At 49.1% G+C, this 24762-nt stretch overlaps 1 protein-coding gene across 1 annotated transcript in view; it reads right to left on the bottom strand.

Moving 5' to 3' along the window:
- The window catches only part of hecw1b (HECT, C2 and WW domain containing E3 ubiquitin protein ligase 1b), a 773289-nt gene that overhangs the window by 336107 nt on the left and 412420 nt on the right, over positions 1-24762 (bottom strand). Inside the window, exon 11 of the mRNA XM_085988048.1 lies at positions 4169-4319. Within this exon, the coding sequence (XP_085844174.1) occupies positions 4169-4319 (151 nt within the window). The remainder of the gene's footprint in view (positions 1-4168; positions 4320-24762) is intronic.

Below are 24762 nucleotides of genomic sequence, written 5' to 3'. Positions count from 1 at the left end.
ATTTAACTCTAATTTTATTTACCCTAGACAAATTTGCACGTGGCTCAGGTAGTAATCCAGAGATTATTACCCTTGTGGTTCTGCTTTTTAATTTGGCCCCTAGCTGCTCAAACTCCCTCAGCAGAACCTCTTTCCTCGTCCTATCTATGTCGTTGGTACCAACATGGACCACGACACTTGGATCCTCCCCCTCCCATTCCAAGTTTCCTCCAGCCCAGGGGAGATGTCCTTAACCCTGGCACCGGGCAGGCAACACAGCCTTCGGGACTCTCGCTCTCAGCTGCAAAGAACCCTATCTATCCCCCTAACGATACTATCCCCTACCACTACAACATTTCTTTTAACTCCCCCCACTTGAATGGCCCCCCTCCATGGTGCTGTGGCCAGGTTGCTCATCCTCCCCACAGTCCCCGTTCCCATCCTCACAGGGAGTAAGAGCCTCATACCTGTTGGACAAGAGCAAGGGCTGCGGCTCCTCCAACACTACCTCCTGGATCCCCGTACCTGCCTCACTTCTAGTCACACCATCTTGTCCCTGGCCACGGACTACATCTGAATTAATTAATCTAATTGGTGTGACTACCTCCTGAAACACAGAGTCCAGGTAACTCTCCCCCTCCCTGATGTGTCTCGGTGTTTGAAGCTCGGACTCCTAGGATGTAGATTATCAGGCCCTGGGGATTTATCGGCTTTCAGTCCCGTCAACTTCCCCAACACCATTTCCCTACAAATACTGATTTGTTTCAGTTCCTCCCTCTCATTTGTCCCTATATTCCCCGACATCTCTGGGAGGTTATTTGTGTCCTCCTTCGTGAAGACAGAACCAAAATATGTATTTAATTGGTCTGCCATTTCTTTGTTCCCCATTATAAATTCCCCTGATTCTGACTGTAAGGGACCTACGCTTGACTTCACCAATCTTTTTCTCTTCACATATCTATAAAATCATATCAGCAACTCATGCTATGTCAATGAGAGAGATGGGAAACTATTCTGTTAGCAGCTTGCGGGCTTACTCCTGTATCTCCTGCCCCAGCTTCCACAGGCACGTCAGCCCCAGCAATCTCCATCACAGCTTCCTCCCAGGGGCTCAGGTGGGCGATTGAGGGTGGTCCTCCTCCAGTCCCCGCATGCTCTCGTCTATTGTGAGCTCTCTTTTCCTGCAATGAGGGAGACAAGTGGAGTTTGAGTGAGAGTGCAGGAGTGAGTGTAAAGATTGCATAGCATAGATACTTAGAAGAAGACAAAGATGGTGTGAGGCTGCAAGACCAAGGGCCCTCCCTGTGTGTTGTCAGTTGTGTTCCAAGCATCAGAGTGCGAGGCAGTGTGAGGGCTGCATGGTGGAATAGTTATGTGAATGTGAGGATAGAGAGATAGGGAATGGGTAAGGGTGCATGGATGTGACTGTGAAGTGGGATGTGGAGGGAGAGATTGCTGAAGCTGAGTGCTGTTGGGGAAAGGCAATGGGGATCAGGTTGAGGGTGATGGAAACTTCATACTTACTTTTCCTGTACGGTGAAGGTCATGGAAGCGCTTCCTGCACTGTATCCATGTCCGTCGGGTGACTCCCAGAGAGTTGACCTCTGCAGCCACCTCCATCCAGGCAGCCCTGGTCTCTTTGGGAGGCCTCTTCCTCCCTGAGCTAGGGAAGAGGACCTCCCTGTGGGCCCTTACCCCATCCACCAATGTCTGGAGTGACGTCTCATCGAATTTGGTGGCAGCTCGGCCTCTGCCGCTGGCAGCAGCTGGTGCAGGCTCCTCTGCCATTCTGTATGACTGGTTGGGAAGCCTGCAGAGGTTGAAAAGCTTGCTGGACACTTTAAAAGCACCACGAATGATGACATCATACTGTGGGGCTTTCTGACTGGAAATGGACAATTAGCAAGGGTGCCCACACGCTGGAAATAAATTGGCCACTTGAGCGAAAATTGCGTGCAGCTGGCTGACCCATTTAGATTCGGGTCAGAACCCGACATTCGGGGAATCCGACAATTCCGCGCATCTTCGGGAAAATCGGGGCCCTTGATTTCCCTAGAGTCCAAAAATCTATCTATCTCAGCCTTCAATATACTCAAAGTCTCAGCATCCACAGCCCTCTGGGGCAGAGAATTCCAAAGATTCACAATCGTCTGAGTGAAGGAATTTCTGCTGGAGTTCTTTACTGTTTACTACACTTCCAAGTTTCATGTCGTCTGTAAATGTTTTGCTAATGGAGGGATTTGTACCAATGCAGAGTGCCATGGAGTGAGTGGCACCTTCACAGCCAACAGCAGGGGAGCCCCAAAGCAGTGAGGGACCAATCATAGAACAGCATTCTCTTACAAATTTTCTGACTGCTGCCTTGAAGAAATTGGGCACAAGTCCATCATTGCTGCCTTCGAAAAAATAGGAGATGGTTTAGAGAGAGTAATGTCCACACGCTTCACCCACATTTAATATGTACATTTTACATTTGTTCCTGTTTCTCTGACCTCATCACTGTGCTGATTGTTTAGATGATTTAGGTTCTAATTGTATCTACTTGCTGAGAACATGGGGTAAAATTTACACAGTGGTTCTCCCAACCACACGTAACTTCAGCAGAAACCCCAGAAGAATGGCCAAAGCCAAGGCAGGAGATCAGGAGAACTCCGGCGGAAGTTTTACCTTTGTGTGTACATCATGTTGCCATGGACCCACAGCTTCTGCATAAGGCCAATTCTGTGATAATGTTTCAATTGAGATGTTGAAGCTGATAATCCTGAATAGAGAACCACTATTCAATTAGCACTCATAATATAGGTCAGTTGTGGCTTGCCTCCGATTCACATGTAGCCTTGGCAGACTTGATGCACCTTGTGTCTCTGAGCATTTACATCCTGTTTGGCTACCAAATGCTGACAGATCTGGAATTCAATGCTGTTCCCTTTCCTTCTCTTGCTCCCCAGTGAAAGCAGGGGATGGTATTCGGAGGCAGTTGACTACAGTATCTACAGAACAAGTTATATTGCTGTATGGAAACCATAGAATCTATCATTCTAATTTATCCTGTAGTGCTTTTTTCTCTTCCTGTGAGAAGTGCCTAAGCCTGCTGTAAAACAATGGCCCAGAAATTCGGGTCGGGGGCTTCCGCGGGTGCAAGCCCCCAACCTACACTTACATATCGCGCTGACATTTGAAGACTGGGCCTGCGTGGATTTCCGGTCTGTGGCCCGGTTCAGCTCCCAGCGCGCTGTGCGTGCGTGATCCAGCGGCGTACTTAGTGCGATGAGCCGGCTGGGATCACGTGAGCACTGGGCAACCAATGGGAGTTTACAAAAGTCCATTCATGAGTTAGACATAAGACCTGTCAAACTCATGAAAACTCCGGGTGCCCGAAACACTACTTAAACTTTAAATAAAAGTTAAAAAAACATTCCAATAATTAAATTAACTATTAATAACTTTAAAAAACTATTTTAAACAATTATTAAAATTTCTGCCAAAATTTTTTTTTCAAGAAATCGGGTCCAAAAATACACTTACCTTACTGTAAATTCTTTAAAAATAATAAACCTGTGGAAAAAAAATTCTAACTTTAATTATTAGACCACTTACCTTTTAAAACTAAGTCCTTACGTCTGCTTTTTACATTCGTAAAAAGTGGAGGCCTTCACGCACGGACAAACCTGTCAAAAAAACCGAAGTTCAACGCGTACGCGCTGCCTGAAATGTCGCAGGCGAACCGCCTCTTAACCCCTTGGTTCAGAGGAGAGGAAATGCCGGTTTTCCGCGCATGCGCTGTGCATGCTGAAATCCGGCACTTCCAACGGGCCCACGCGTGAGTACCCCGTCCGTACTCACGCGTTGGGACCGGAATTACTGGGCCATTAAGTGTTAAACTGTGGATGTAGAACTCATCACTCTGGTGCAGAAGAGTGACCTGTAAACAAGATATTGCTTAGCATTGAAGCCCTCAAAAAAAGTTAGTGACTTACACTGCTCCCTCCACTCAGTGAAAGAAGCAATTGCCATAAATAAGTACGCACAGTGTTTTGACCAGAGAAACAATAAATACTCAAAAGCAGTCACAAGAAAAGAATGAAAGACTTTTCAGTCATATTTCTCTCTTAACATATTGCACCGCCCTCATGCCGATTTAGATGGGTAGACAACTTTTGCCAATGCCCCAATTGAATGTATCACGTACCGTCGGTTAAGTTGTTCCATTTGCTGGATGGAGCTGGACCGGCGCAAACCATCAAGTGTAGCAGCCGCTGTAGGTCGCTGCCATGTTGTTGTGCGGTTTACGTGATCCACGTAAAAAACTCTCCCATGACTATCAATCCGTGCTTCCCAGTCTGGAATTCAACAAGATGTATCGTTAGCTTCCAACTACGGAAATCTAAGAATTTCACTTTCATGGACAAATAAAACTGGAAGATCATAAAAGCGTGACATTTTGTGGAAGTCTAGTTGGTTTGTAAATGTTAGTAGTATGAGAGGTAACATTGTAAAATGCCACAGAGAGCAAACATTAAGATTGTAAGAAAGGGGGCATTTTCAATGGAAGAGAAACAAATCAAACATGAGCCCAGATTTTCCAATCGCTGTTATTTTAATGCTGCTGGTAAAGCTCCAAAAAACATAACTTACTGGCAGCATTAAAATAATGCTGATCAAAAAAAATCTAGGCTTAGTCTTTTGAATAAGATGCTACTGTAGTAAGTTACTTTGTCAATGGAGGAAGGTTTTAAATAGGCCATGAAACAGGGTGCACAAAGTCCTATATTGCACAACTGGGGCCAAGAAGCTCATTGGAGAAATACATCTTGCTGCTCGGTTATGGATTTTATTTCCTTTCTCCATTGCTGTGGTGATGTCCTTTGGGAGATGTAGTACAGGAGAATAAATCCCTGTCCTGATAAGAGTCTGATTGGAATCCCAGAGTACAGTCTGATGGAAGAACCCAGAGTACAATATTGCAAATACACTTTCAAACTCATGACTCTTTCTTCTCACTCGCTCTGCTCTGCGACAACAGCCTCCAAAATTGGTTTCTAGAATGGAAACAGCAGAGGCAGACCAAGCATCTGCTATGGGCAGAGCTTAGGGTGGGTGTGGGGTGGGGGGGGGGGGCGGGGGGTGTGAAATGAGAGAAAGCCTGGTCATTGAGGTACACTTACACACCTCTAGCAGGTTTCAAAGCAGGGTGTCCATCATCTTGGCCACAGCAAGTATGTGGCTTCGGGAAACCAGAAGAAGGGTACAAAAGCAAGGTAAACAATTAGACGCGTAACATACCCTAAAAACACATGAATTAAATCAGGATACAGGAGTATGAATCAGTAGCACAGCTGATAAAGGTTCATGGACATATGTGATGAGCCAATTCAACCCTATTAATTTGAATGGTCTTAAAAGCCATTTGTTTCCTTTAATACAAAAAATACAAGGGCAGAAATTCAGTTGTTAGCGCCACCCGTTAGCGCCATAAGAAGGCAATAAGTGGGGCATGATGCGACTAGCGCCTGGGCACGGCGAGACCTGCGCCTCTCGCAAAATTGAGCGGTCATTTAGCGGCGGCGCAAAACTGCAACGCCCGCTCAGCTGCGCGTGCAGATCCTGATGTCATTTCATGGTGCAACGCCCTTGGGGTGCCCCGAACCGTAACTTCAGTGGTGCCCCCCTCCTTTCCGCCTGACGCTCCCAGCGACTGGTTGACTGGAACGGTTCCCAGTCGCTATGGGGCTGGGGGGCGCTATTTAAAGGGGGCACTTCCTGGCTTCTTTGTGGTAGCCATTTTTGGACCACTCCTTCTGTGAGAGAGAGAGAGATTTGCAGAGAGACAAAGGGACAGAGCTTTCTGCATTGAGTCAGCTCTCGCAGAGGTACTTCTGGCTTCGGCCCAGAACTTTGTAGTTGGTTTGATTTTTCACTGGCATAACCTTGAGTGGCCACATACTATGGGGGCTGCAATGGGTGGAAACGTTGGGTTTCTCCATTGCATTGAGAGGGCTCAGAGACGCCGAGAGAGAGTGCCAATCATAGCCAGACGGAGGAGGGCCAACAGGCGTCGGCACACGAGACCTTACCGTCCCAGGGTATTCCGCCAACAGTTCTCATACCTCAACATGTCTGAGGAGCAGTGTTTTCGGAGGCTTCGATTCAGCAGGGAGGTGGTCACTGAGCTCTGCCATCTGCTTCAGCCAGATCTGTAGCCTCAACTGAGGAGCAGGACATCTCTGTCAGTGGCAGTGAAGGTGACAGTGGCTCTCAACTTCTATGCCACCGGCTCCTTCCAATCCACTACTGGGGACATTGCCAATATCTCCCAGTTCGTGGTGCATTGCTGCATCCACCAAGTCATGAATGCCCTCTTTAAAAGGAGACGTCAGTACATTTCCTTCCCCATGACCCCGGACAAGCAGCAAGAGCACGCAATGGGATTTGCAAGAATAGCGGGCTTCCCCATGGTCCAGGGCGTCATTGACTGCACGCATGTGGCTTTGCCGGCGCCGCAAGAGAATGCCGAGGATTACCGCAACCGGAAGGTGTTCCATTCGTTGAACGTCCAGTTGGTCTGTGACCACAGACAGCTGATACTAGCTGTCAATGCCCGCTTTCCAGGCAGCAGCCACGAAGCCTTCATCCTGCGCCAGACTTCTGTGGCAGACCTTTTCAAAGCCCCGGTTCACCCAGGAAGCTGGCTTCTCAGGGACAAGGGCTATCCTCTGTGCACCTGGCTAATGACCCCGCTCCGTGCGCCCAGCACCCCTGCTGAAGAAGGATACAATGAGAGCCATCAAGCGACCAGGAACATCATTGAGCACACAATCGGTGTGCTCAAGCAACGGTTCCGCTGTCTGGACCATTCCGGAGGAGCCCTTCAGTACTCACCTGAGTGAGTCTCCCATTTCGTTGTAGTGTGCTGCATGCTGCATAACCTGGCAATCCTCAGGACTCAGCCACTGCCACCAGACATTGGAGCACCAGCAGAGGAGGAGGAGGAGGAGGAGGAGGAGCACCAAGACGGGAGGGAGGCACAAAGTGCAAGGGCCGTCCGTCAGCGGCTTATTGCAAGTCGGTTCTAGGCCCCCTCTGAGGGAATGGCTTGTGCCATTGAAAGAACATGAATGGAACCGTTCCGCAACCCCTGAGCCGGTCAAGGCAACAAATACTTTAAAGAGCAAACATGCACAATCTGAATAAAGACACTTCTTTATTTAACAAACTGTGTGCCCTTCCCGCATGACAAAGTAATAGAGAGAAACCCCCAAAAAAGCAATCAGACACATAACTGGCTCTCTCAACCTGGAGACAATGAACAAAAGAGTAAACAAAAAATGACCACGATCCTCGGCCTTCACTAAAAAAATTAGCAGCATTTTGCCACACCTCCTACTTTTTGCCCTTCGAGGGTGATCTGCTTCGCTTGCGAGATTCGCCCCTTCCCACCCTGCAGCTCCTCCGCAATGGGACCCCAGTGGCTGCAGCAAGGCTGGGGGAAGGCTGCTGAGTGTCAGAAACTAAGTCGGCAGATGCCCTTGAGGTACGGCCTGGACCAGCTCTGGGCCTGGAGGGCCCGGCTGCTGACTGCTCCAACTCTGCATGGGCGGCACCAGTCTGTCCTACAGGTGGTGGCAGCTGCAATGGAGAAGTGACAGTGTTGGCAGCAGGAATGCTGCCATCCTGACAGAGGACAGCCACTCCCTGGTCGGACGACACACTGGCACTCCCACAGGGCAGCACTGCAGCATGCGGAGCAATCTGCTGAAGCACAGACTGCTGGCCTGCTGCGGCGCGGCGAGGGCCCCGGCGATTCGTGCCCGATTCAGCGAGGGTGGCAGCAGTCAGTGCTCATGTGGCCTCAATCTGCGCCTGCATCAGACCAGCCACTGACTGCATTGCACCACTAAGCACTTGCGTGGAAGCCGCCTGTGCTGCCTGTGCTGCACCGAAGTCCTGCAGACTCCTTGCCTGTGCTGCACCGAAGTCCTGCAGACTCCTTGCCAGTGCTGCGCCAAAGTCCTGGACACTCCTTGCCAGTGACTCAATGGATTCAGGCATCCTTGCCACTGCAGCCATGAGGTCAGTGTGCCTCTGCTCCGCCTGGGCGCCCATTTCAGCGAGGAGCTGCGCCTCTTCTGCGCTCGCTGGCAGGACTGGAGGCCAGACTCTCCCCCCGGGGAGAAGGCCACCGAGCTTCCCTACCCCCCCCTGGGTTGCTGCAGCCCACTGGCCCCCGGAGCTTCACCCTCCTCAGACCCTTCCCCCTGCTCCCCTCCAGACGTGTCCCCATTATGGCCATGGGCTGCCTCAGCTGAAGGTGGCACTGATGGTCCGGCTTCCTCTTCCTCCTCACCTTCAGAATCACTCACAGTGGCAGCTTGAGGGCCCGCCTCCTCACCTGGCGAATCACCATCTGAAAGCAGGGAGGTACAAGAGTTGCTTTAGCGTGAGGACAGGGCAGCAGCGAGGGAGGCATGAGTGCTGCAATGCACTGTATTGGTTCGATAGTGGCAAAGGATGCTGGTGTGAGGCACAAGTGGAAGGAGAGAGGTCAAAAAGGTGATGACCTTACCATTGCTGTCCAGAACGGGGTCAGCATCCCCAGTGGCGACGGGGCCAATCATCCGGCCTGCCATAATCCGCTGGACTCACTGCTCCAGATCGCTGGGGTCTTGAAGGTGAGGCCAGCCTCCCCCGGTCCATTGCTGCTGCCTCCTGTTATGGGCCAGCTTGCCCTGCAAAAGAAAGGACGGGCTCTGAGTACAGTGTGAAGCCCTGATCTTGGCTGCACTGCCTCCCATGGTGGAATAGCCCTTACAGTGTGAAGCCCTGATCTTGGCTGCACTGCCTCCCATGGTGGAATAGCCCTTACAGTGTGAAGCCCTGATCTTGGCTGCACTGCCTCCCATGGTGGAATAGCCCTTACAGTGTCAAGCCCTGATCTTGGCTGCACTGCCTCCCATGGTCGATTAGCCCTTACAGTGTGTAAAGTGCTGAATGTGCGTGTGAGTTTCATGAAAGGCCCATAGGTGTTGGATGAGGGCTGGGCATTGGGGCTTTCAGGACCCTTTAGCCATAAAGTGAGGTGGACATGCAGGGATGAAGAGGATACTGAAAAGGGTACTCACCCTGACGACCCGAGTGAGGTCGTTGAACTTCTTACTGCATTGCAAAGGGGTCCTAGGCACCATGCTGCTGGAGGTCACTCTGTGAGCCACCTCCCTCCAAGCTATGCGATAGTCATTGGGCAGCGGCCTCCTGCCACTGTCCGGAAACAGGATAGATCGCCTGCACTCCAGTGCGCCAACCAGAACCTGCAGGGCCCCCTCACTGAACCGCTGTGCTCGCTCCCTGGCCCTCTCCATGGTCCTAGGCGTTAGAATGTGGCAGCAGGTCTGTCCAGGCCGAGAATCAGGGCTCCGATGTGCAGGGTGTGGCTGCAATCCAAGATCGAACCTCCCCTTTAAGAGCTGACCGGGGCCAACGTGTCTGCGTGCAATCGCTAACTGGCCGCCCCTGCGCTGCACCCGCCCTCGGTGGTAGCGCCTCGCTTCTCCGGCTTAGCACCTTAGGACAGTCATGCAGCGCCTGTTTTAGCGCTCCAAGCACCTCCTGGGGCGAAGCAGGTCAATTTAGCAGTAGGTGGCGATAATTTGCGCCGGGCGCTAAATTTCACGCCCGCTCGAGTATAACGCCCCAAACGTGGCGATAATGAATTTCTCCCCCACAGACTCTTGTTAAACACCAATTAGCTTCTTAGCAGCTTTATATACTGATTTCCACACAAAGGAGAAGCCAGTACTGGATTTTACAAAACAGGACGTGTGGTTCAGAGCCTTTCTGCATAATTGCAGATTAGGAATTAAATCGCTTTGCACAAGCCTTACGTAAGATTAGTGTGGTGCATTTAATAAAAAGCTACTTCAACCTGAAGCAGCAAAATAATTTTGCCATATTCTCGTACTTGAGAAATAAAGTTCACCTATTTCTGTTTGCAGGCATCACCTGTCCATCAACATAAGAGCATAAGAGATAGGGGCAGGAGTAGGCCATTTGGCCCCTCGAGCCTGCTCCGCCATTCAATAAGATCATGGCTGATCCTCTAACTTAACTCCACTTTCCTGCACTATCCCCATATCCCTTGATTCCCTTAATATCCAAAAATCTATCGATTTCTGTCTTGAATATACTCAATGACTGAGCCTCCACAGTCATCTGGGGTAGAGAATTCCAAAGATTCACCACCCTCTGAGTGAAGAAATTTCTCCTCATCTCAGTCCTAAATGTCCGACCCCTTATTCTGAGACTGTGACCCCTGGCTCTAGACTCCCCAGCCAGGGGAAACATCCTCCCTGCATCTACCCTGTCAAGCCCTGTAAGAATTTTGTATGTTTCAATCAGACCACCTCTCATTCTTCTAAACTCCAGAGAATATAGGCCTAGTCTACTCAATTTCTCCTCATAGGACAATCCCCCATCCCAGGAACCAGTCTGGTGAACCTTCATTGCACTCCCTCTATGGCAAGTATATCCTTCCTTAGTAAGGAGACCAAAACTGTACACACTACTCCAGGTGTGGTCCCACCAGGGCCCTATATAATTGCAGTAAGACATCTTGGGGGAGAAATTCGGTTGGTAGCGCCAGCGATTAGCGCCTAAAGAGGCCGAGAAGTGGGGCGTTAGCCAATTTTCAGCCGGGCGCAGTGAACCCAGCGCCTCCTGCCATATTGAGTGGGTTTTAGCGCCGGCGCTAAATCTTAGCGCAGGCAGATCATGACGTCATTTCAGTGTGCAACGCCTTTTTGGCGCCCCGGACCGGAAATTCAGTGGTGCGCCCCTTTGTTCCGCCTGGCGCTAATAAGGACAGCTTACTGGAACGTTCCCCAGTCGCTCTTGGGCTTAGGGGGGCGCTCTTTAAAGGGGACTGCACTGGTATAAAAGCGGCAGCCATTTTGGGAGCACAACTTCTTTGAGATTTTCACAGAGTTGCAGAGTTGCACTCTGAGAGCCATATCACTAGTGACCCAGCGCTGCCAGAGGACCTTCAGCGTTCAGACCATCACCCTGCTGCTGGTGAGCGTTTACACCCTGTATAATTTCTTGTTACCTATTATTATGGGGGCTGCTTTGGAGGGGAACGTCCTGCTGCTCAACCATCTGGAAAGGGCACAGAGACGGAGGGAGAGAGGGCCAGGAATGGCCAGACGGAGGAGAGGCCAACAGACGTCACCACACCAAACCTTACGCTGCCAGGGTATTCAGGCAGCAGTTCTCTTACCTCAACATGTCGGAGGAGCAGTGTCTTAGGAGGCTGCGATTCAGAAAGGAGGTGGTGACTGAGCTGTGCCATCTGCTTCAGGCAGATCTTCAGCTGCAGATAAGGTGCAGGACCTCTGTCGGTGGCTGTCAAGATTACAGTAGCGCTGAATTTCTATGCGACCGGCTCCTTTCAGGCAGCAACTGGGGACATTGCCTACATCTCCCAGTTTGCGGTGCATAGCTGCATCCAGCAAGTAACAGATGGCCTGTTAAAAAGGCGGCGGCAGTACATCTCCTTCACTGCGACACCGAAGAAGCAGCGGGAGCGCGCAGAGGGCTTCGCGGCAACAGCGGACTTCCCCATGGTGCAGGGCGCCATTGACTGCACGCACGTGGCTTTGCGGGCACCTGTTTTGAATCCTGAGGACTTCCCCAACCGCAAGGGGTTCCACTCCTTGAATGTGCAGCTGGACTGTGACCACCGGCAGCTGATCCTCGCGGTCAATGCTCAGCTCCCAGGCAGCAGCCATGGCGCATTCATCCTGCGCCAGACTTCAGTAGCAGACCTATTCGAGGCCCCGGCTCACCCAGAAGGCTGGCTTCTCAGTGACAAGGGCTATCCTCTGTGCCCATGGCTGATGACCCCACTCCGTTCGCCCAGCACCCCTGCAGAAGAGCACTACAACGTCAGCCATCAGGCAACGAGGAACATTGTGGAGCACACAATCGGTGTGCTGAAGCAGCGGTTCCGCTGTTTGGACCACTCGGGAGGCGCCTTGCAGTACTCACCAGAGCGAGTCTCCCACTTCGTCGTTGTCTGCTGCATGCTCCATAACCTCGCCACCCTGCGCACCCAGCCAATGCCAGCAGACATTGAAGGACCAGCAGAGGAGGAGGAGGAGGAGGAGGAGGAGCAGGAGGAGGAGGAGGACCAAGACGGGAGGGTCCCAGAAACTGGAAGGGCCGTCCGTCAGAGGCTGATAAGGAGTCGGTTCTAGGCCCCTCTCACGGAATGCTTGGTGCCAATCGAAGACCAGGAATGGAACCATTCGGATAAGCCAAAGCCTATGAAGGCCAGTATGAATGTAAATAGCAGACATGGCCAATGTCAATAAAATAATTTGTTTATTTTGAAAACTGTGCTTCCTTCCAACATGACAAAGCAATGGCACCAGAAAGCTTAACTAACAAACTAACACATAAGTGGCTCGCACACCCGGGAGACTATCCAAAACATTACTAACATTCAGACCAAGTGTTTCGCACACCCGGGAGACTATCCAAAACATTACTAACATTCAGACCAAGTGCTTCACACACCGGGGAGACTATCCAAAACATTACTAACATTCAGACCAAGTGTTTCGCACACCCGGGAGACTATCCAAAACATTACTAACATTCAGACCAGCATCCACGGCCTTGATTTCTAGAAATAAGACGTCTCAGCAGCACCTTCTACTCTTTCCCCTTTGATGGTGATCTACTTCTCTTGCGAGAACGGCCCCTTCCCTCCCTGCAGCTCCTCCGTAATGGGACCCCAGTGGCTGTATGAAGGCTGGGGGACGCCTGCTGACTGTCCGAAAGCGCAGATGCCCCTGAGGGACGGCCTGGACGGACTCTGGGCTTGAAGGGCCCGGATGCTGACTGCTCCAACTGGGCATGGGTGGAAGCAGTCTTTCCTGCAGGTGATGGCAGCTGCAGTGGAGACGTGCCAGCAGTGGCATCAGGAATGCTGACATCCTGAGAGCGGACACCTGCTCCGTGGTCGGCCGACACACTGGCACTCTGACGGGGCAGCACCGCAGCATGCGAACCAATCGGCTGGTCCACAGATTGCTGACCTGCTGTAGTGCTGCAAGGGCCCCAGGTAATCCTGCCTGATCCATCGAGGGTGGCAGCAGTCAGTGCTTGCGTGGCCTCAATCTGCCTCTGCATGAGGCCAACGAGTGACTGCGTGGCAGCACTCAGCACTTGCGTGGCAGGTGCCAGTGCTTCGGTGAAGCCCTGGACAGTCCTTTCCAGTGCTTCGGTCAAGCCCTGGACAGTCCTTTCCAGTGATGTACCGAAGCCCTGGACAGTCCTTTCCAGAGATGTACCGAAGCCCTGGACAGTCCTTTCCAGTGATGTACCGAAGCCCTGGGCACTCCTTTCCTGTGCTGCCCCGAAGCCCTGGGCACTCCTCGCCTGTGCTGCCCAAAGTCTTGCACACTCCTTGCCAGTGTCTTGATGGATTCAGGCATCCTTGCCACTGCAGCCATCAGCTCAGTGTGCCTGAGCCGAGCCTGGGCGCTCATTTCTGCGAGGGAACGCACCTCTTCTGCGCTCTGTGCAGCAGTCATCGTGGCCTGACTCGCCCTCCAGGGAGACGGCTCCCGAGCTTCCCTACCCCCCTTGCGTTGCTGGAGCCCGCTGGTTCCTGCAACTGGTTCCTCTTCAGAGCCATCCTCCCCGCTCCCCTTCAGGGAAGCACTATCCCCAGTCTGCAGATGGGCTGGCGCGCCTGAGGGTGTTACGGATGGTCCGGCTTCCTCCTGCTCGTCGCCTCCGGAGTCAGTGTCCCTGGCAGCTTGATGGCCCGGCTCCCGAGCTGGTGATGCAGCATCTGAAAGCAGGGAGGTTGAAGAGTGGCTTTAGCGAAAGGACAGGGTGGCAGCAAGGGATGCAAGAGTGCTGCAATGCTCTGACATGGATCCAGAGTGGAAAAGCATGCTGGTGGGGAGAACAAGTGGAAGGAGGCAGTTCAAAAAGGTGATGACCTTACCATCGCTGTGCACAATGGGGTCGGCAGCTCCAGTGGTGGCAGGACCACTCATCCGGCCTCCAACAATCTGGTGGACTCTTTCCTCCAGGTCCGTCAGTGTCTGCAGCTGAGGAGGGCCTCCTCCAGTACGAATCTGTTCCCTCCGGTTCCTGGCCAGCTTGGCCTGCAGGAGAAAGGACGGGAAGTGATGAAACATGCTGCCCTGAGTTGTCATCTCATGCCCCCCATGGTGGAACAGCCATTACAGTATGCCCTGAGTTGTCACCTCATGCCCCCCATGGTGGAACAGCCCTTACAGTATGCCCTGAGTTGTCATCTCATGCCCCCCATGGTGGAACAGCCCTTACAGTATGCCCTGAGTTGTCATCTCATGCCCCCTATGGTGGAACAGCCCTTACAGTATGCCCTGAGTTGAATGTGCATGTGCGTTCCCAGAAAGGGCCATGGGTGCTGGCTGACAGATGGCCATTGGGGCATCGCGCACCCTCTGGCCATAAAGTCAGGTGCAGATGGAGGGATGAAGAAGATTGCCAAAAAGCCACTCACCCTAACGACCCGAGTGAGATCGTTGAATTTCTTCCTGCATTGCACAGGAGTCCTGGGCGCCACGCTGCTGGATTTGACTATTTGCGAAACTTCCCTCCAAGCTCTGCAGTACTCGTTCTGATGAGGCCTCCTGCCATTGTTAGGGTACAGCACTGCTCGCCGGCACTCCACTGCACCAACCAAAGTAGCCAATGCCCCATCGGCAAAGCGCTCCGCTTTCTGCCTCACCCTCTCCATCTGGTCAAAGTTTGTAATGCCACAGAATGCACAGCGCCAATTTTGAGGCCTACAGGGCGATGAGTGTGGCTGCTGATCCTAAATGACCCACCCCTTTAAGAGCTGGCCGGCGCCAGCATGTCTCGTGGTCATCGATTATTGACAGCGCCTACGCTGCGTCCGGCAGCCCAGATATTGAGTAGCGCCTTAGGAGTCCCGTGCAGTGCCTGATTTTACGCCGCAATCACCTTTAGGGGCGATGCAACCCAATATCGCTCGAGGTGGTGATAAGTTGCGCCTGGCGATAGAATTTGCGCACCGCCAATTCTAGCGCCTCAAGCAGGGCTATACCCAATTTCACCCCCCTTTACTCTTATACTCAAATCCTCTTGTAATAAAGGCCAACATACCATTTGCTTTCCTAATTGCTTGTTGTACCTGCGTGTTAACTTTCAGTGATTCGTATACAAGGACATCCAGGTCCCTCTGAACACCAAAATTTCCCAATCTCTCACCATTTAAAAAATACCCTGCTTTTCTATTTTTCCTGCCAAAGTGGATAACTTCACATTTCTCCACATTATTTTCCATTTGCCATGTTCTTGCCCACTCACTTAGCCTGTCTATATCAGCTTGAAGCCTCTTTGCATCCTCCTCACAACTTATATTCCCATCCGCCTTTGTATCATCAGCAAACTTGGATATATTACATTTGGCCCCCTCATCCAAATCATTGATATAGATTGTGAATAGCTGAGGCCCAAGCACTGATCTTTGCGGTACCCTGTAAGAATTCGCAATAATTTACAGCTCCGAAGATTAATTTCTTTGATTAAAGAATCCCTGGGTTATGTGCCTTTAAAAGATTTCAAGGATCAAAAATGGCCGTCAGACTGCATGGCCGAAGACAGGACTTGGAAAACAGCTTTCTGTGTCTGTGAAGAAAGGGTCAATGGCAGTCAAATCTGTCAATCAAAGGGGAGTTTCCCCCGCCCTGCAGCAGGACAATCGATGCCTGTTTACAGAACGTTCTACAATGTTGACTCTAAGATCAAGTGCTTGAAACTGCCAGCATGAACAAAGGAACTTTGTTTGCTAAGCACTCAAGACTGTCAATCAATTGCGGTTCCAGATGACCACAGGACAATGCTTTGTTTACAAAGAAATTGAATGCTATTAGCATTTGTTTGTATATCAAGTGGACACATCCAAACTGAGGAGAAACTGTTTAAATGAATGGGAGAACACATTCAAACCCATTACTGGACAATGGGGCAGTTGGATCCCTTTTGTTTTAGCCCAGAAACATCCAGATCTGGGCGGGCCCCAAAAGGGGGTATAAAAGATAGCTTCCCAGAAGCATCTCTCTCTCTGGCCTCGCCTCCGTGTCCCTCTACAGCGTGGGAGTCTGCCTGTAGAAGCGAAACACCAGCAGTTTACTTTTAAAACACTGGGGTGTTTTTCACTTCGGGGCAGTGAAGATCTAAGTTCACAGGACATGGAGCAGGCATTTCCAGTGGTGAGCATACGTTTTTCTGGTCTTCCACAAGGCAACTTAGAATAGGTATAGGGGTGGGAGTAAAGTGGGAATTTCGTTAGAATTGTGACTTTAGTCGATTTCCTTCGTTGTGTCCATTTCTCCTCCCCTATTTAAGCAAGACAGTGTTGCACCTAGCAGAGAAGTGCAATAGTGAACATTGAATTCTGTATTTAAAACTGTATTAAAAGGAGTAGCTGTTTTAAAGTATTGTATTTAAAACTGTATTAAAAGGGGTGTTGCATCAAGCTAAGTGCTGTGGTGAACACTGTTAGCTGTTTTTAAAGTAACTGTATTAAAGTGCTGGTTTTAATGTAAAAGCCACTAAGCAAGAGTTGCTGTAGTGAGCAAGGGGTTTCTATTTTAAAAGTGCTGGATTTTAAAATAAGGTAGTGTTGCACTGAGCAGGGAGCCCTCTAGTGGACACTAAGTGTACTGCATTTAAGCAAAAGTGTTGTACCAGGCATAAGAGCTATATCGATTTTTCTAAGTTGTTTCTTTCTTTTGTTTTTAATAAATACTGGTCTGTTTTGCACCCAAACCATGAGTCACGTTGTTTTCTGTCTACATCACTACCGAATAAGTCCGACGGTCAGAACTCAAGAATAGGGGAGCGCTTCGAAACCGCAAGGGGGTCCTTGGAGCAGCTCAGAGGCTTCTGACTGGCCAGAGACAAATAACCCCAACCCCGCTAGCATGTGTGGCTAATTCCTTACAACCCTACTAGTTACAGCCTGCCAAACCGAAAATAACCCGTTTATTCCTACTCTCTGTTTTCTGTCCGTTAACCAATCCTCAATCCATGCTAGTATATTACTCTCAATCCCATGAGCCCTAATTTTGTTTAATAACCTCTTGTGTGGCACCTTATCGAATGCCTTCTGAAAATCCGAATACACCACATCCATTGGTTCCCCCTTATCTATTCTGCTAGTTACAAATTCAAAAAACTCTAAGAGTTGTCAAATACGATTTCCCTTTCATAAATCCATGTTGACTCTGCCCAATCCTATTATTATTTTCTAAGTGCCCTGCTACAGAATGGGACTGACTGGATTGCTGTACAGAGAACTGGCACAGACTCGATGGGCTGAATGGCTGCCTTCTGTGCCGTATGATTCTATGACTCTATGTTACCATGTCCTTAATAATAGATTCTAGCATTTTCCCTACTAGTGATGTCAGGCTAACTGGTCTGTAGTTCCCCATTTTCTCTCTCCCTCCTTTCTTAAATAGTGGGGTTACATTTGCTACCTTCCAATCTGCAGGAACTGTTCTAGAATCTATGGAATTTTGGAAAATGACAACCAATTTATCCACTATCACTATAGCCACCTCTTTCAAAACCCTAGGATGTAGGCCATCAGGTTCAGGGGATTTATCGGCTTTCAGTCCCATTTATTTCTCCAGTACTATTTTTTTCCTGATGGGACAGCCGGGCCCCGTGATATGCTCCTCCTGCGATATGTGGGAACTCAGGGACACTTCCTGTGTCCCTGACAACTACATGTGCAGGAAGTGCATCCAGCTGCAGCTACTGACAGACCGCATTGCGGTGCTGGAGCTGCGATTGGATGCATACTGGAGCGTTCACGATGCTCAGGACATCGTGAATAGCACATTTACGGAGTTGGACACACCGCAGGTAGAGGTTGGACAGGAAGAAAGGGAACGGGTGACCAACAGGCAGAGTACTAGGCACAGGCAGGTAGTGCAGGAGTCCCCTGTGGCCATCCCCCTCTCCAACAGATACACCACTTTGGGTACTGTTGGGGGGGATGGCTTATCAGAGGAAGGCAGCAGCAGCCAATTTCCTGGCACCAGGGGTGGCTCTGCGGCACAGAATGGGAGGAAAAAGAGGGGTAGAGCTATAGAAATAGGGGATTCAATTGTAAGGGGAATAGACAGGCGTTTCTGCAGCCGCAAACGAGACTCCAGGATGGTGTGTTGCCTCCCTGGTGCAAGGGTCAAGGATGTCTCCGAGTGGCTGCAGAACATCTTGGAAGGGGAGGGTGAACAGCCAGTTGTCATGGTGCATATAGGCACCAACGATATAGGTAAAAAGCGGGATGAGGTCCTAAAAGCGGAATATAGGGAGGTAGGAGATAAATTAAAAAACAGGACCTCAAAGGTAGTAATCTCAGGATTGCTACCAGTGCCATGTGCTAGTCAGAGTAGAAATAGAAGGATACTTCAGATGAATACGTGGCTAGAGGAATGGTGCCAGGGGAAGGGATTCAAGTTCCTGGGACATTGGAACCGGTTCTGGGGGAGGTGGGACCAGTTCAAACTGGACGGTTTGCACCTGGGCAGGGCTGGATCCGATGTCCTAGGAGGAGTGTTTGCTAGTGCTGTGGGGGAGGGTTTAAACTAAAATGGCTGCGGGTTGGGAACCTGAGCAGGGAGACAGAGGAAAGGGAAACAAGGATAAAAGCAAAAGATAGGAAGGAGAAAAACAAAAGTGGCAGTCAGAGAAATCAACGGTTTAAATCAAACGTGGCCACAGTAAATAATAATTCTAATAGGTCTAAGAGCATTAAAAAAACAAGCCTGAAGGCTTTGTGTCTTAATGCGAGGAGCATTTGTAATAAGGTGGATGAATTGGCTGCGCAAATAGAGGTAAACAAATACGATTTGGTTGGGATTACGGAAACGTGGCTCAAGGATGGCCAAGACTGGGAACGCAACATCCAGGGGTATTCAATATTCAGAAAAGATAGGCAAAAAGGAAAGGGAGGTGGGGTAGCATTACTGGTTAAAGAAGGGATTAACACAATTGTAATGAAGGATATTAGCTCTGATGAGGTGGAATCTGTATGGGTAGAATTGAGAAATACTAAGGGGAAAAAAACGTTAGTGGGAGTGGTATATAGACCTCCAAACAGTAAGGCGGAGGTTGGGGATGGCATTAAAAGGGAAATTAAAGAAGCGTGCAATAAGGGCACAGCAGTCATCATGGGTGACTTTAATCTACGTATAGATTGGGTTAACCAAATTAGTAACAATACTGCGGAGGAGGAATTCCTGTAGTGTGTACGGGATGGTTTCCTGGACCAATATGTCGAGGAACCAACCAGAGATCAGGCCATCTTAGACTGGGTATTATGTAGCGAGAAAGGATTAATTAGCAATCTTGTTGTACGAGGCCCCTTGGGTCGGAGTGATCATAATATGATTGAATCAGCAGCGGGGAGAGAGGTAAAACGTAATCCGAGTGTGACGTCACCAGGGAGCAGGTAAGTGATTGGTTGGTGAGTATTTCTCTTTTTTAAACTTAACTCTGTAGTTTATAGTTGCTAAGGTCTTTTCTGGTGTAGCAGGGACTGTTGGTAAACCATACAAGCGCCTTAGAGTTTATCTTTAATTGGTGATAGTGAATTAATTTTAATTAATTAAAGGGTAAGTCATGCCAGGAGAGCCCAGCCCCGTGTTATGCTCCTCTTGCTCTATGTGGGAATTCAGGGACACTGCCGGTGTCCCTGATGACCACGTGTGCCAGAAATGCATCCAGCTGCGGCTACTAGCAGACCGCATTGCAGTGCTGGAGCTGCGGATGGATGGGCTTTGGAGCATTCATGATGCTGAGAGGGTCGTGGATAACACGTTTAGTGAGTTGGTCACACCGCAGGTAAGGGCTGCACAGGTAGAAGGGAAATGGGTGACCATCAGGCAGAGCAGTAGATGCAGGCAGGTAGTGCAGGGGACCCCTGTGGCCATCCCCCTCTCAAACAGGTATACCGATTTGGATACTGTTGAGGGGAATGACTTACCAGAGGAAGGCAGCAGCAGCCAACTTCCCGGCACCAGGGGTGCTTCTGCTGCTCAGGAAGGGAGGAAAAAGAGTGGGAGAGCAATAGTGGTAGGGGATTCTATCGTAAGGGGTACAGATAGGCATTTCTGTGGCCGTAGACGTGACTCCAGGATGGTTTGTTGCCTCCCTGGTGCCAGGGTCAAGGATGTCACTGAACGGCTGCAGGGCATTCTGAAGGGGGAGGGTGAACAGTCAGAGGTCGTGGTTCACATTGGGACCAATGACATGGGTAGGAAGAGGGATGAGGTCCTGCAGCAAGAATTTAGGGAGCTAGGTAGCAGATTAAAGAGCAGGACCTCAAAGGTTGCAATCTCTGGATTACTCCCGGTGCCACGTGCTAGTGAATATAGGAATAGAAGGATAGAGCAGATGAATACGTGGCTAAAGAGTTGGTGCAGGAGGGAGGGCTTTAGTTTCCTGGATCACTGGGCCTGCTTCTGGGAAAGGTGGGACTTGTACAAGTCGGACGGGTTGCACCTGAACCAGAGCGGGACAAATATCCTTGCGGGGAGGTTTGCTAGCACTGTTCGGGGGGGTTTAAACTAAAATGGCAGGGGTTTGGGAAGCTGAGCAGGGAGACGGAGGAAAGGGAAACAGGGATAAAAGCAAAAGATAGGAAGGAGAAAAACAAAAGTGGCAGTCAGAGAAATCAACGGTTTAAATCAAACGTGGCCACGGTAAATAATAATTCTAATAGGTCTAAGAGCGTTAAAAAAACAAGCCTGAAGGCTTTGTGTCTTAATGCGAGGAGCATTTGTAATAAGGTGGACGAATTGGCTGCGCAAATAGAGGTAAACAAATACGATTTGGTTGGGATTACGGAAACGTGGCTCAAGGATGGCCAAGACTGGGAACGCAACATCCAGGGGTATTCGATATTCAGGAAAGATAGGCAAAAAGGAAAGGGAGGTGGGGTAGCATTACTGGTTAAAGAAGGGGTTAATACAATTGTAATGAAGGATATTAGCTCTGATGATGTGGAATCTGTATGGGTAGAATTGAGAAATACTAAGGGGAAAAAAACATTAGTGGGAGTGGTATATAGACCTCCCAACAGTAAGGCGAAGGTTGGGGATGGCATTAAAAGGGAAATTAAAGAAGCGTGCAATAAGGGCACAGCAGTCATCATGGGTGACTTTAATCTACATATAGATTGGGCCAACCAAATTAGTAACAATACTGTGGAGGAGGAATTCCTGGAGTGTTTACGGGATGGTTTCCTGGACCAATATGTCGAGGAACCAACCAGAGATCAGGCCATCTTAGACTGGGTATTATGTAACGACAAAGGATTAATTAGCAATCTTGTTGTACGAGGCCCCTTGGGTCTGAGCGATCATAATATGATTGAATTCTTCATTAAGATGGAGAATGAAGTAGTTGACTCAGAGACTAGGGTCCTCAATTTAAATAAAGGAAACTACGATGGTCTGAGGAGCGAGTTGGGTAGGATTGATTGGGGAATGGCACTCAAAGGGTTGACGGTGGATAGGCAATGGCAAACATTCAAAGACCGAATGGATGAGCTACAGACTTTGTTCATCCCAGTTTGGCATAAAAATAAAACAAAAAAGGTGACTCAACCGTGGCTAACAAGGGAAATTAGGGATAGCGTAAGATCCAAGGAGAGGACATATAAATTGGCCAGAAAACGCAATAATCCTGAGGATTGGGAGCAGTTTAGGATTCAACAAAGGAGGACAAAGGGATTAATTAAGATAGGGAAAATAAAATATGAGAGTAAGCTTGCGGGGAACATAAAAACTGATTGTAAAAGCTTTTATGTGAAGAGAAAAAGATTGGTGAAATCAAGCGTAGGTCCCTTACAGTCAGAATCAGGGGAATTTATAATGGGAAACAAAGAAATGGCAGACCAATTAAATTCATACTTTGGTTCTGTCTTCACAAAGGAGGACACAAATAACCTCCCAGAGATGCCGGGGAACATAGGGCCGATGAAAGGGTGGAACTGAAAGAAATCAGTATTTGTAGGGAAATGGTGTTAGGAAAATTGATGGGACTAAAGGCCGATAAATCCCCAGGGCCTGATAATCTACATCCCAGGGTACTTAAGGAAGTGGCCCTAGAAATAGTAGATGCATTGCTGGTCATCTTCCAGAACTCGATAGAGTCTGGAACAGTACCCATGGATTGGAGGGTAGCTAATGTTACCCCACCATTCAAAAAAGGTGGTCGAGAAAAAGCGGGGAATTATAGCCTGACATCGTTAGTGGGGAAAATGCTAGAATCTATTACAAAAGATGTAATAGCAGAGCACTTGGTAAGCAGTGACAGGATCGGACAAAGTCAACATGGATTTACAAAAGGTAAATCATGCTTGACTAATCTACTGGAATTTTTTGAGGATGTAACTGGTAAAATAGGTAAGGGAGAACCAGTGGATGTGGTGTATTTGGACTTTCAGAAGGCTTTCGATAAGGTCCCACATAAGAGGTTAGCGTGCAAAATTAAGGCACATGGGATTGGGGGCAAGGTATTGACTTGGATAGAGAACTGGTTGGCGGACAGAAAGCAAAGAGTTGGAATAAACGGGTCATTTTCCGAGTGGCAGGCAGTGACTAGTGGGGTACCGCAAGGATCGGTCCTAGGACCCCAGCTGTTCACAATATATATTAATGATCTGGACGAGGGAATTAGATGTAATATCTCCAAATTTGCAGACGACACAAAGCTGGGTGGGAGGGTAAGCTGTGAGAAGGATGTCGTGAAACTCCAGTACGATTTGGACAGATTGGGTGATTGGGCAGAAACATGGCAAATGCACTATAATGTGGATAAATGTGAGGTTATCCACTTTGGTGGCAAAAACAGGAAGGCAGATTATTATTTGAATGGCAATAGATTGGGAGAAGGGGAAGTGCAAAGAGACCTGGGTGTTCTTGTGCACCAGTCGCTGAAGGTAAGCATGCAGGTGCAGCAGGCGGTTAAGAAGGCAAATGGTATGTTGGCCTTCGTATCAAGAGGGTTCGAGTACAGGAACAAGGATGTCTTGCTACAGTTGTACAGGGCCTTGGTGAGACCGCACCTTGAGTATTGTGTGCAGTTTTGGTCGCCTTACCTGAGGAAGGACGTTCTTGCCATGGAAGGAGTGCAGCGAAGACTCACCAGGCTGACACCTGGGATGGCAGGAATGACGTATAAGGAGAGATTGTGTTGATTGGGCTTATACTCACTGGAGTTTAGAAGATTGAGAGGTGATCTCATCGAAACTTATCAAATTCTGTCAGGCCTGGACAGACTAGATGCAGGAAGGATGTTTATGATGGCCGGGGAGTCCAGAACCAGGGGTCATAGTCTAAGGATAAGGGGTGAGCCATTTAGAACTGAAATGAGGAGGAATTTCTTCACCCAGAGAGTAGTGAACCTGTGGAATTCTCTGCCACAGAGGGCGGTGGAGGCCATTTCATTAAATATATTCAAAAAAGAGTTGGATGTATTTCTTAAGGCTAAAGGGATCAAGGGATATGGGGAGAAGGCAGGGACAGGCTACTGAATTTGGATGATCAGCCATGATCTCATTGAATGGTGGAGCAGGCTCGAAGGGCCGGATGGCCTACTCCTGCTCCTATCTTCTATGTTGGTATGTTTCTAATTCTTCATTAAGATGGAGAATGAAGTAGTTGACTCAGAGACTAGGGTCCTCAATTTAAATAAAGGAAACTACGATGGTCTGAGGAGCGAGTTGGGTAGGATTGATTGGGGAATGGCACTCAAAGGGTTGACGGTGGATAGGCAATGGCAAACATTCAAAGACCGAATGGATGAGCTACAGAATTTGTTCATCCCAGTTTGGCATAAAAATAAAACAAAAAAGGTGACTCAACCATGGCTAACAAGGGAAATTAGGGATAGCATAAGATCCAAGGAGACGACATGTAAATTGGCCAGAAAAAGCAATAATCCTGAGGATTGGGAGCAGTTTAGGATTCAACAAAGGAGGACAAAGGGATTAATTAAGAAAGGGAAAATAGAATATGAGAGTAAGCTGGCAGGAACATAAAAATTGACTGTAAAAGCTTTTATAGATATGTGAAGAGAAAAAGATTGGTGAAGTCAAGCGTAGGTCCCTTGCAGTCAGAGTCAGGGGAATTTATAATGGGGAACAAAGAAATGGCAGACCAACTAAATACATATTTTGGTTCTGTCTTCACAAAGGAGGACACAAATAACCTCCCAGAGATGCCGGGGAACATAGGGTCTGATGAAAGGGTGGAACTGAAAGAAATCAGTATTTGTAGGGAAATGGTGTTAGGAAAATTGATGGGACTGAAGGCCGATAAATCCCCAGGGCCTGATAATCTACATCCCAGGGTAATTAAGGAAGTGGCCCTAGGAATAGTAGATGCATTGCTGGTCATCTTCCAGAACTCGATAGAGTCTGGAACAGTACCCATGGATTGGAGGGTAGCTAATGTTACCCCACTATTCAAAAAAGGTGGTAGAGAAAAGGCGGGGAATTATAGACCGGTAAGCCTGACATCGGTAGTGGGGAAAATGCTAGAGTCCATTATAAAAGATGTAATAGCAGAGCACTTGGAAAGCAGTGACTGGATCGGACAAAGTCAACATGGATTTACAAAAGGTAAATCATGCTTGACTAATCTACTGGAATTTTTTGAGGATGTAACTGGTAAAATA

This window comes from Somniosus microcephalus, chromosome 5 (genome assembly GCF_052327205.1).
Source record: "Somniosus microcephalus isolate GS21.2 chromosome 5, FLI_Smic_1.0, whole genome shotgun sequence".
Taxonomy (NCBI): Eukaryota; Metazoa; Chordata; class Chondrichthyes; order Squaliformes; family Somniosidae; genus Somniosus; species Somniosus microcephalus.
Note: the sequence above shows the minus strand (reverse complement) of the source record. Positions and strands in the feature narration are given on the sequence as shown.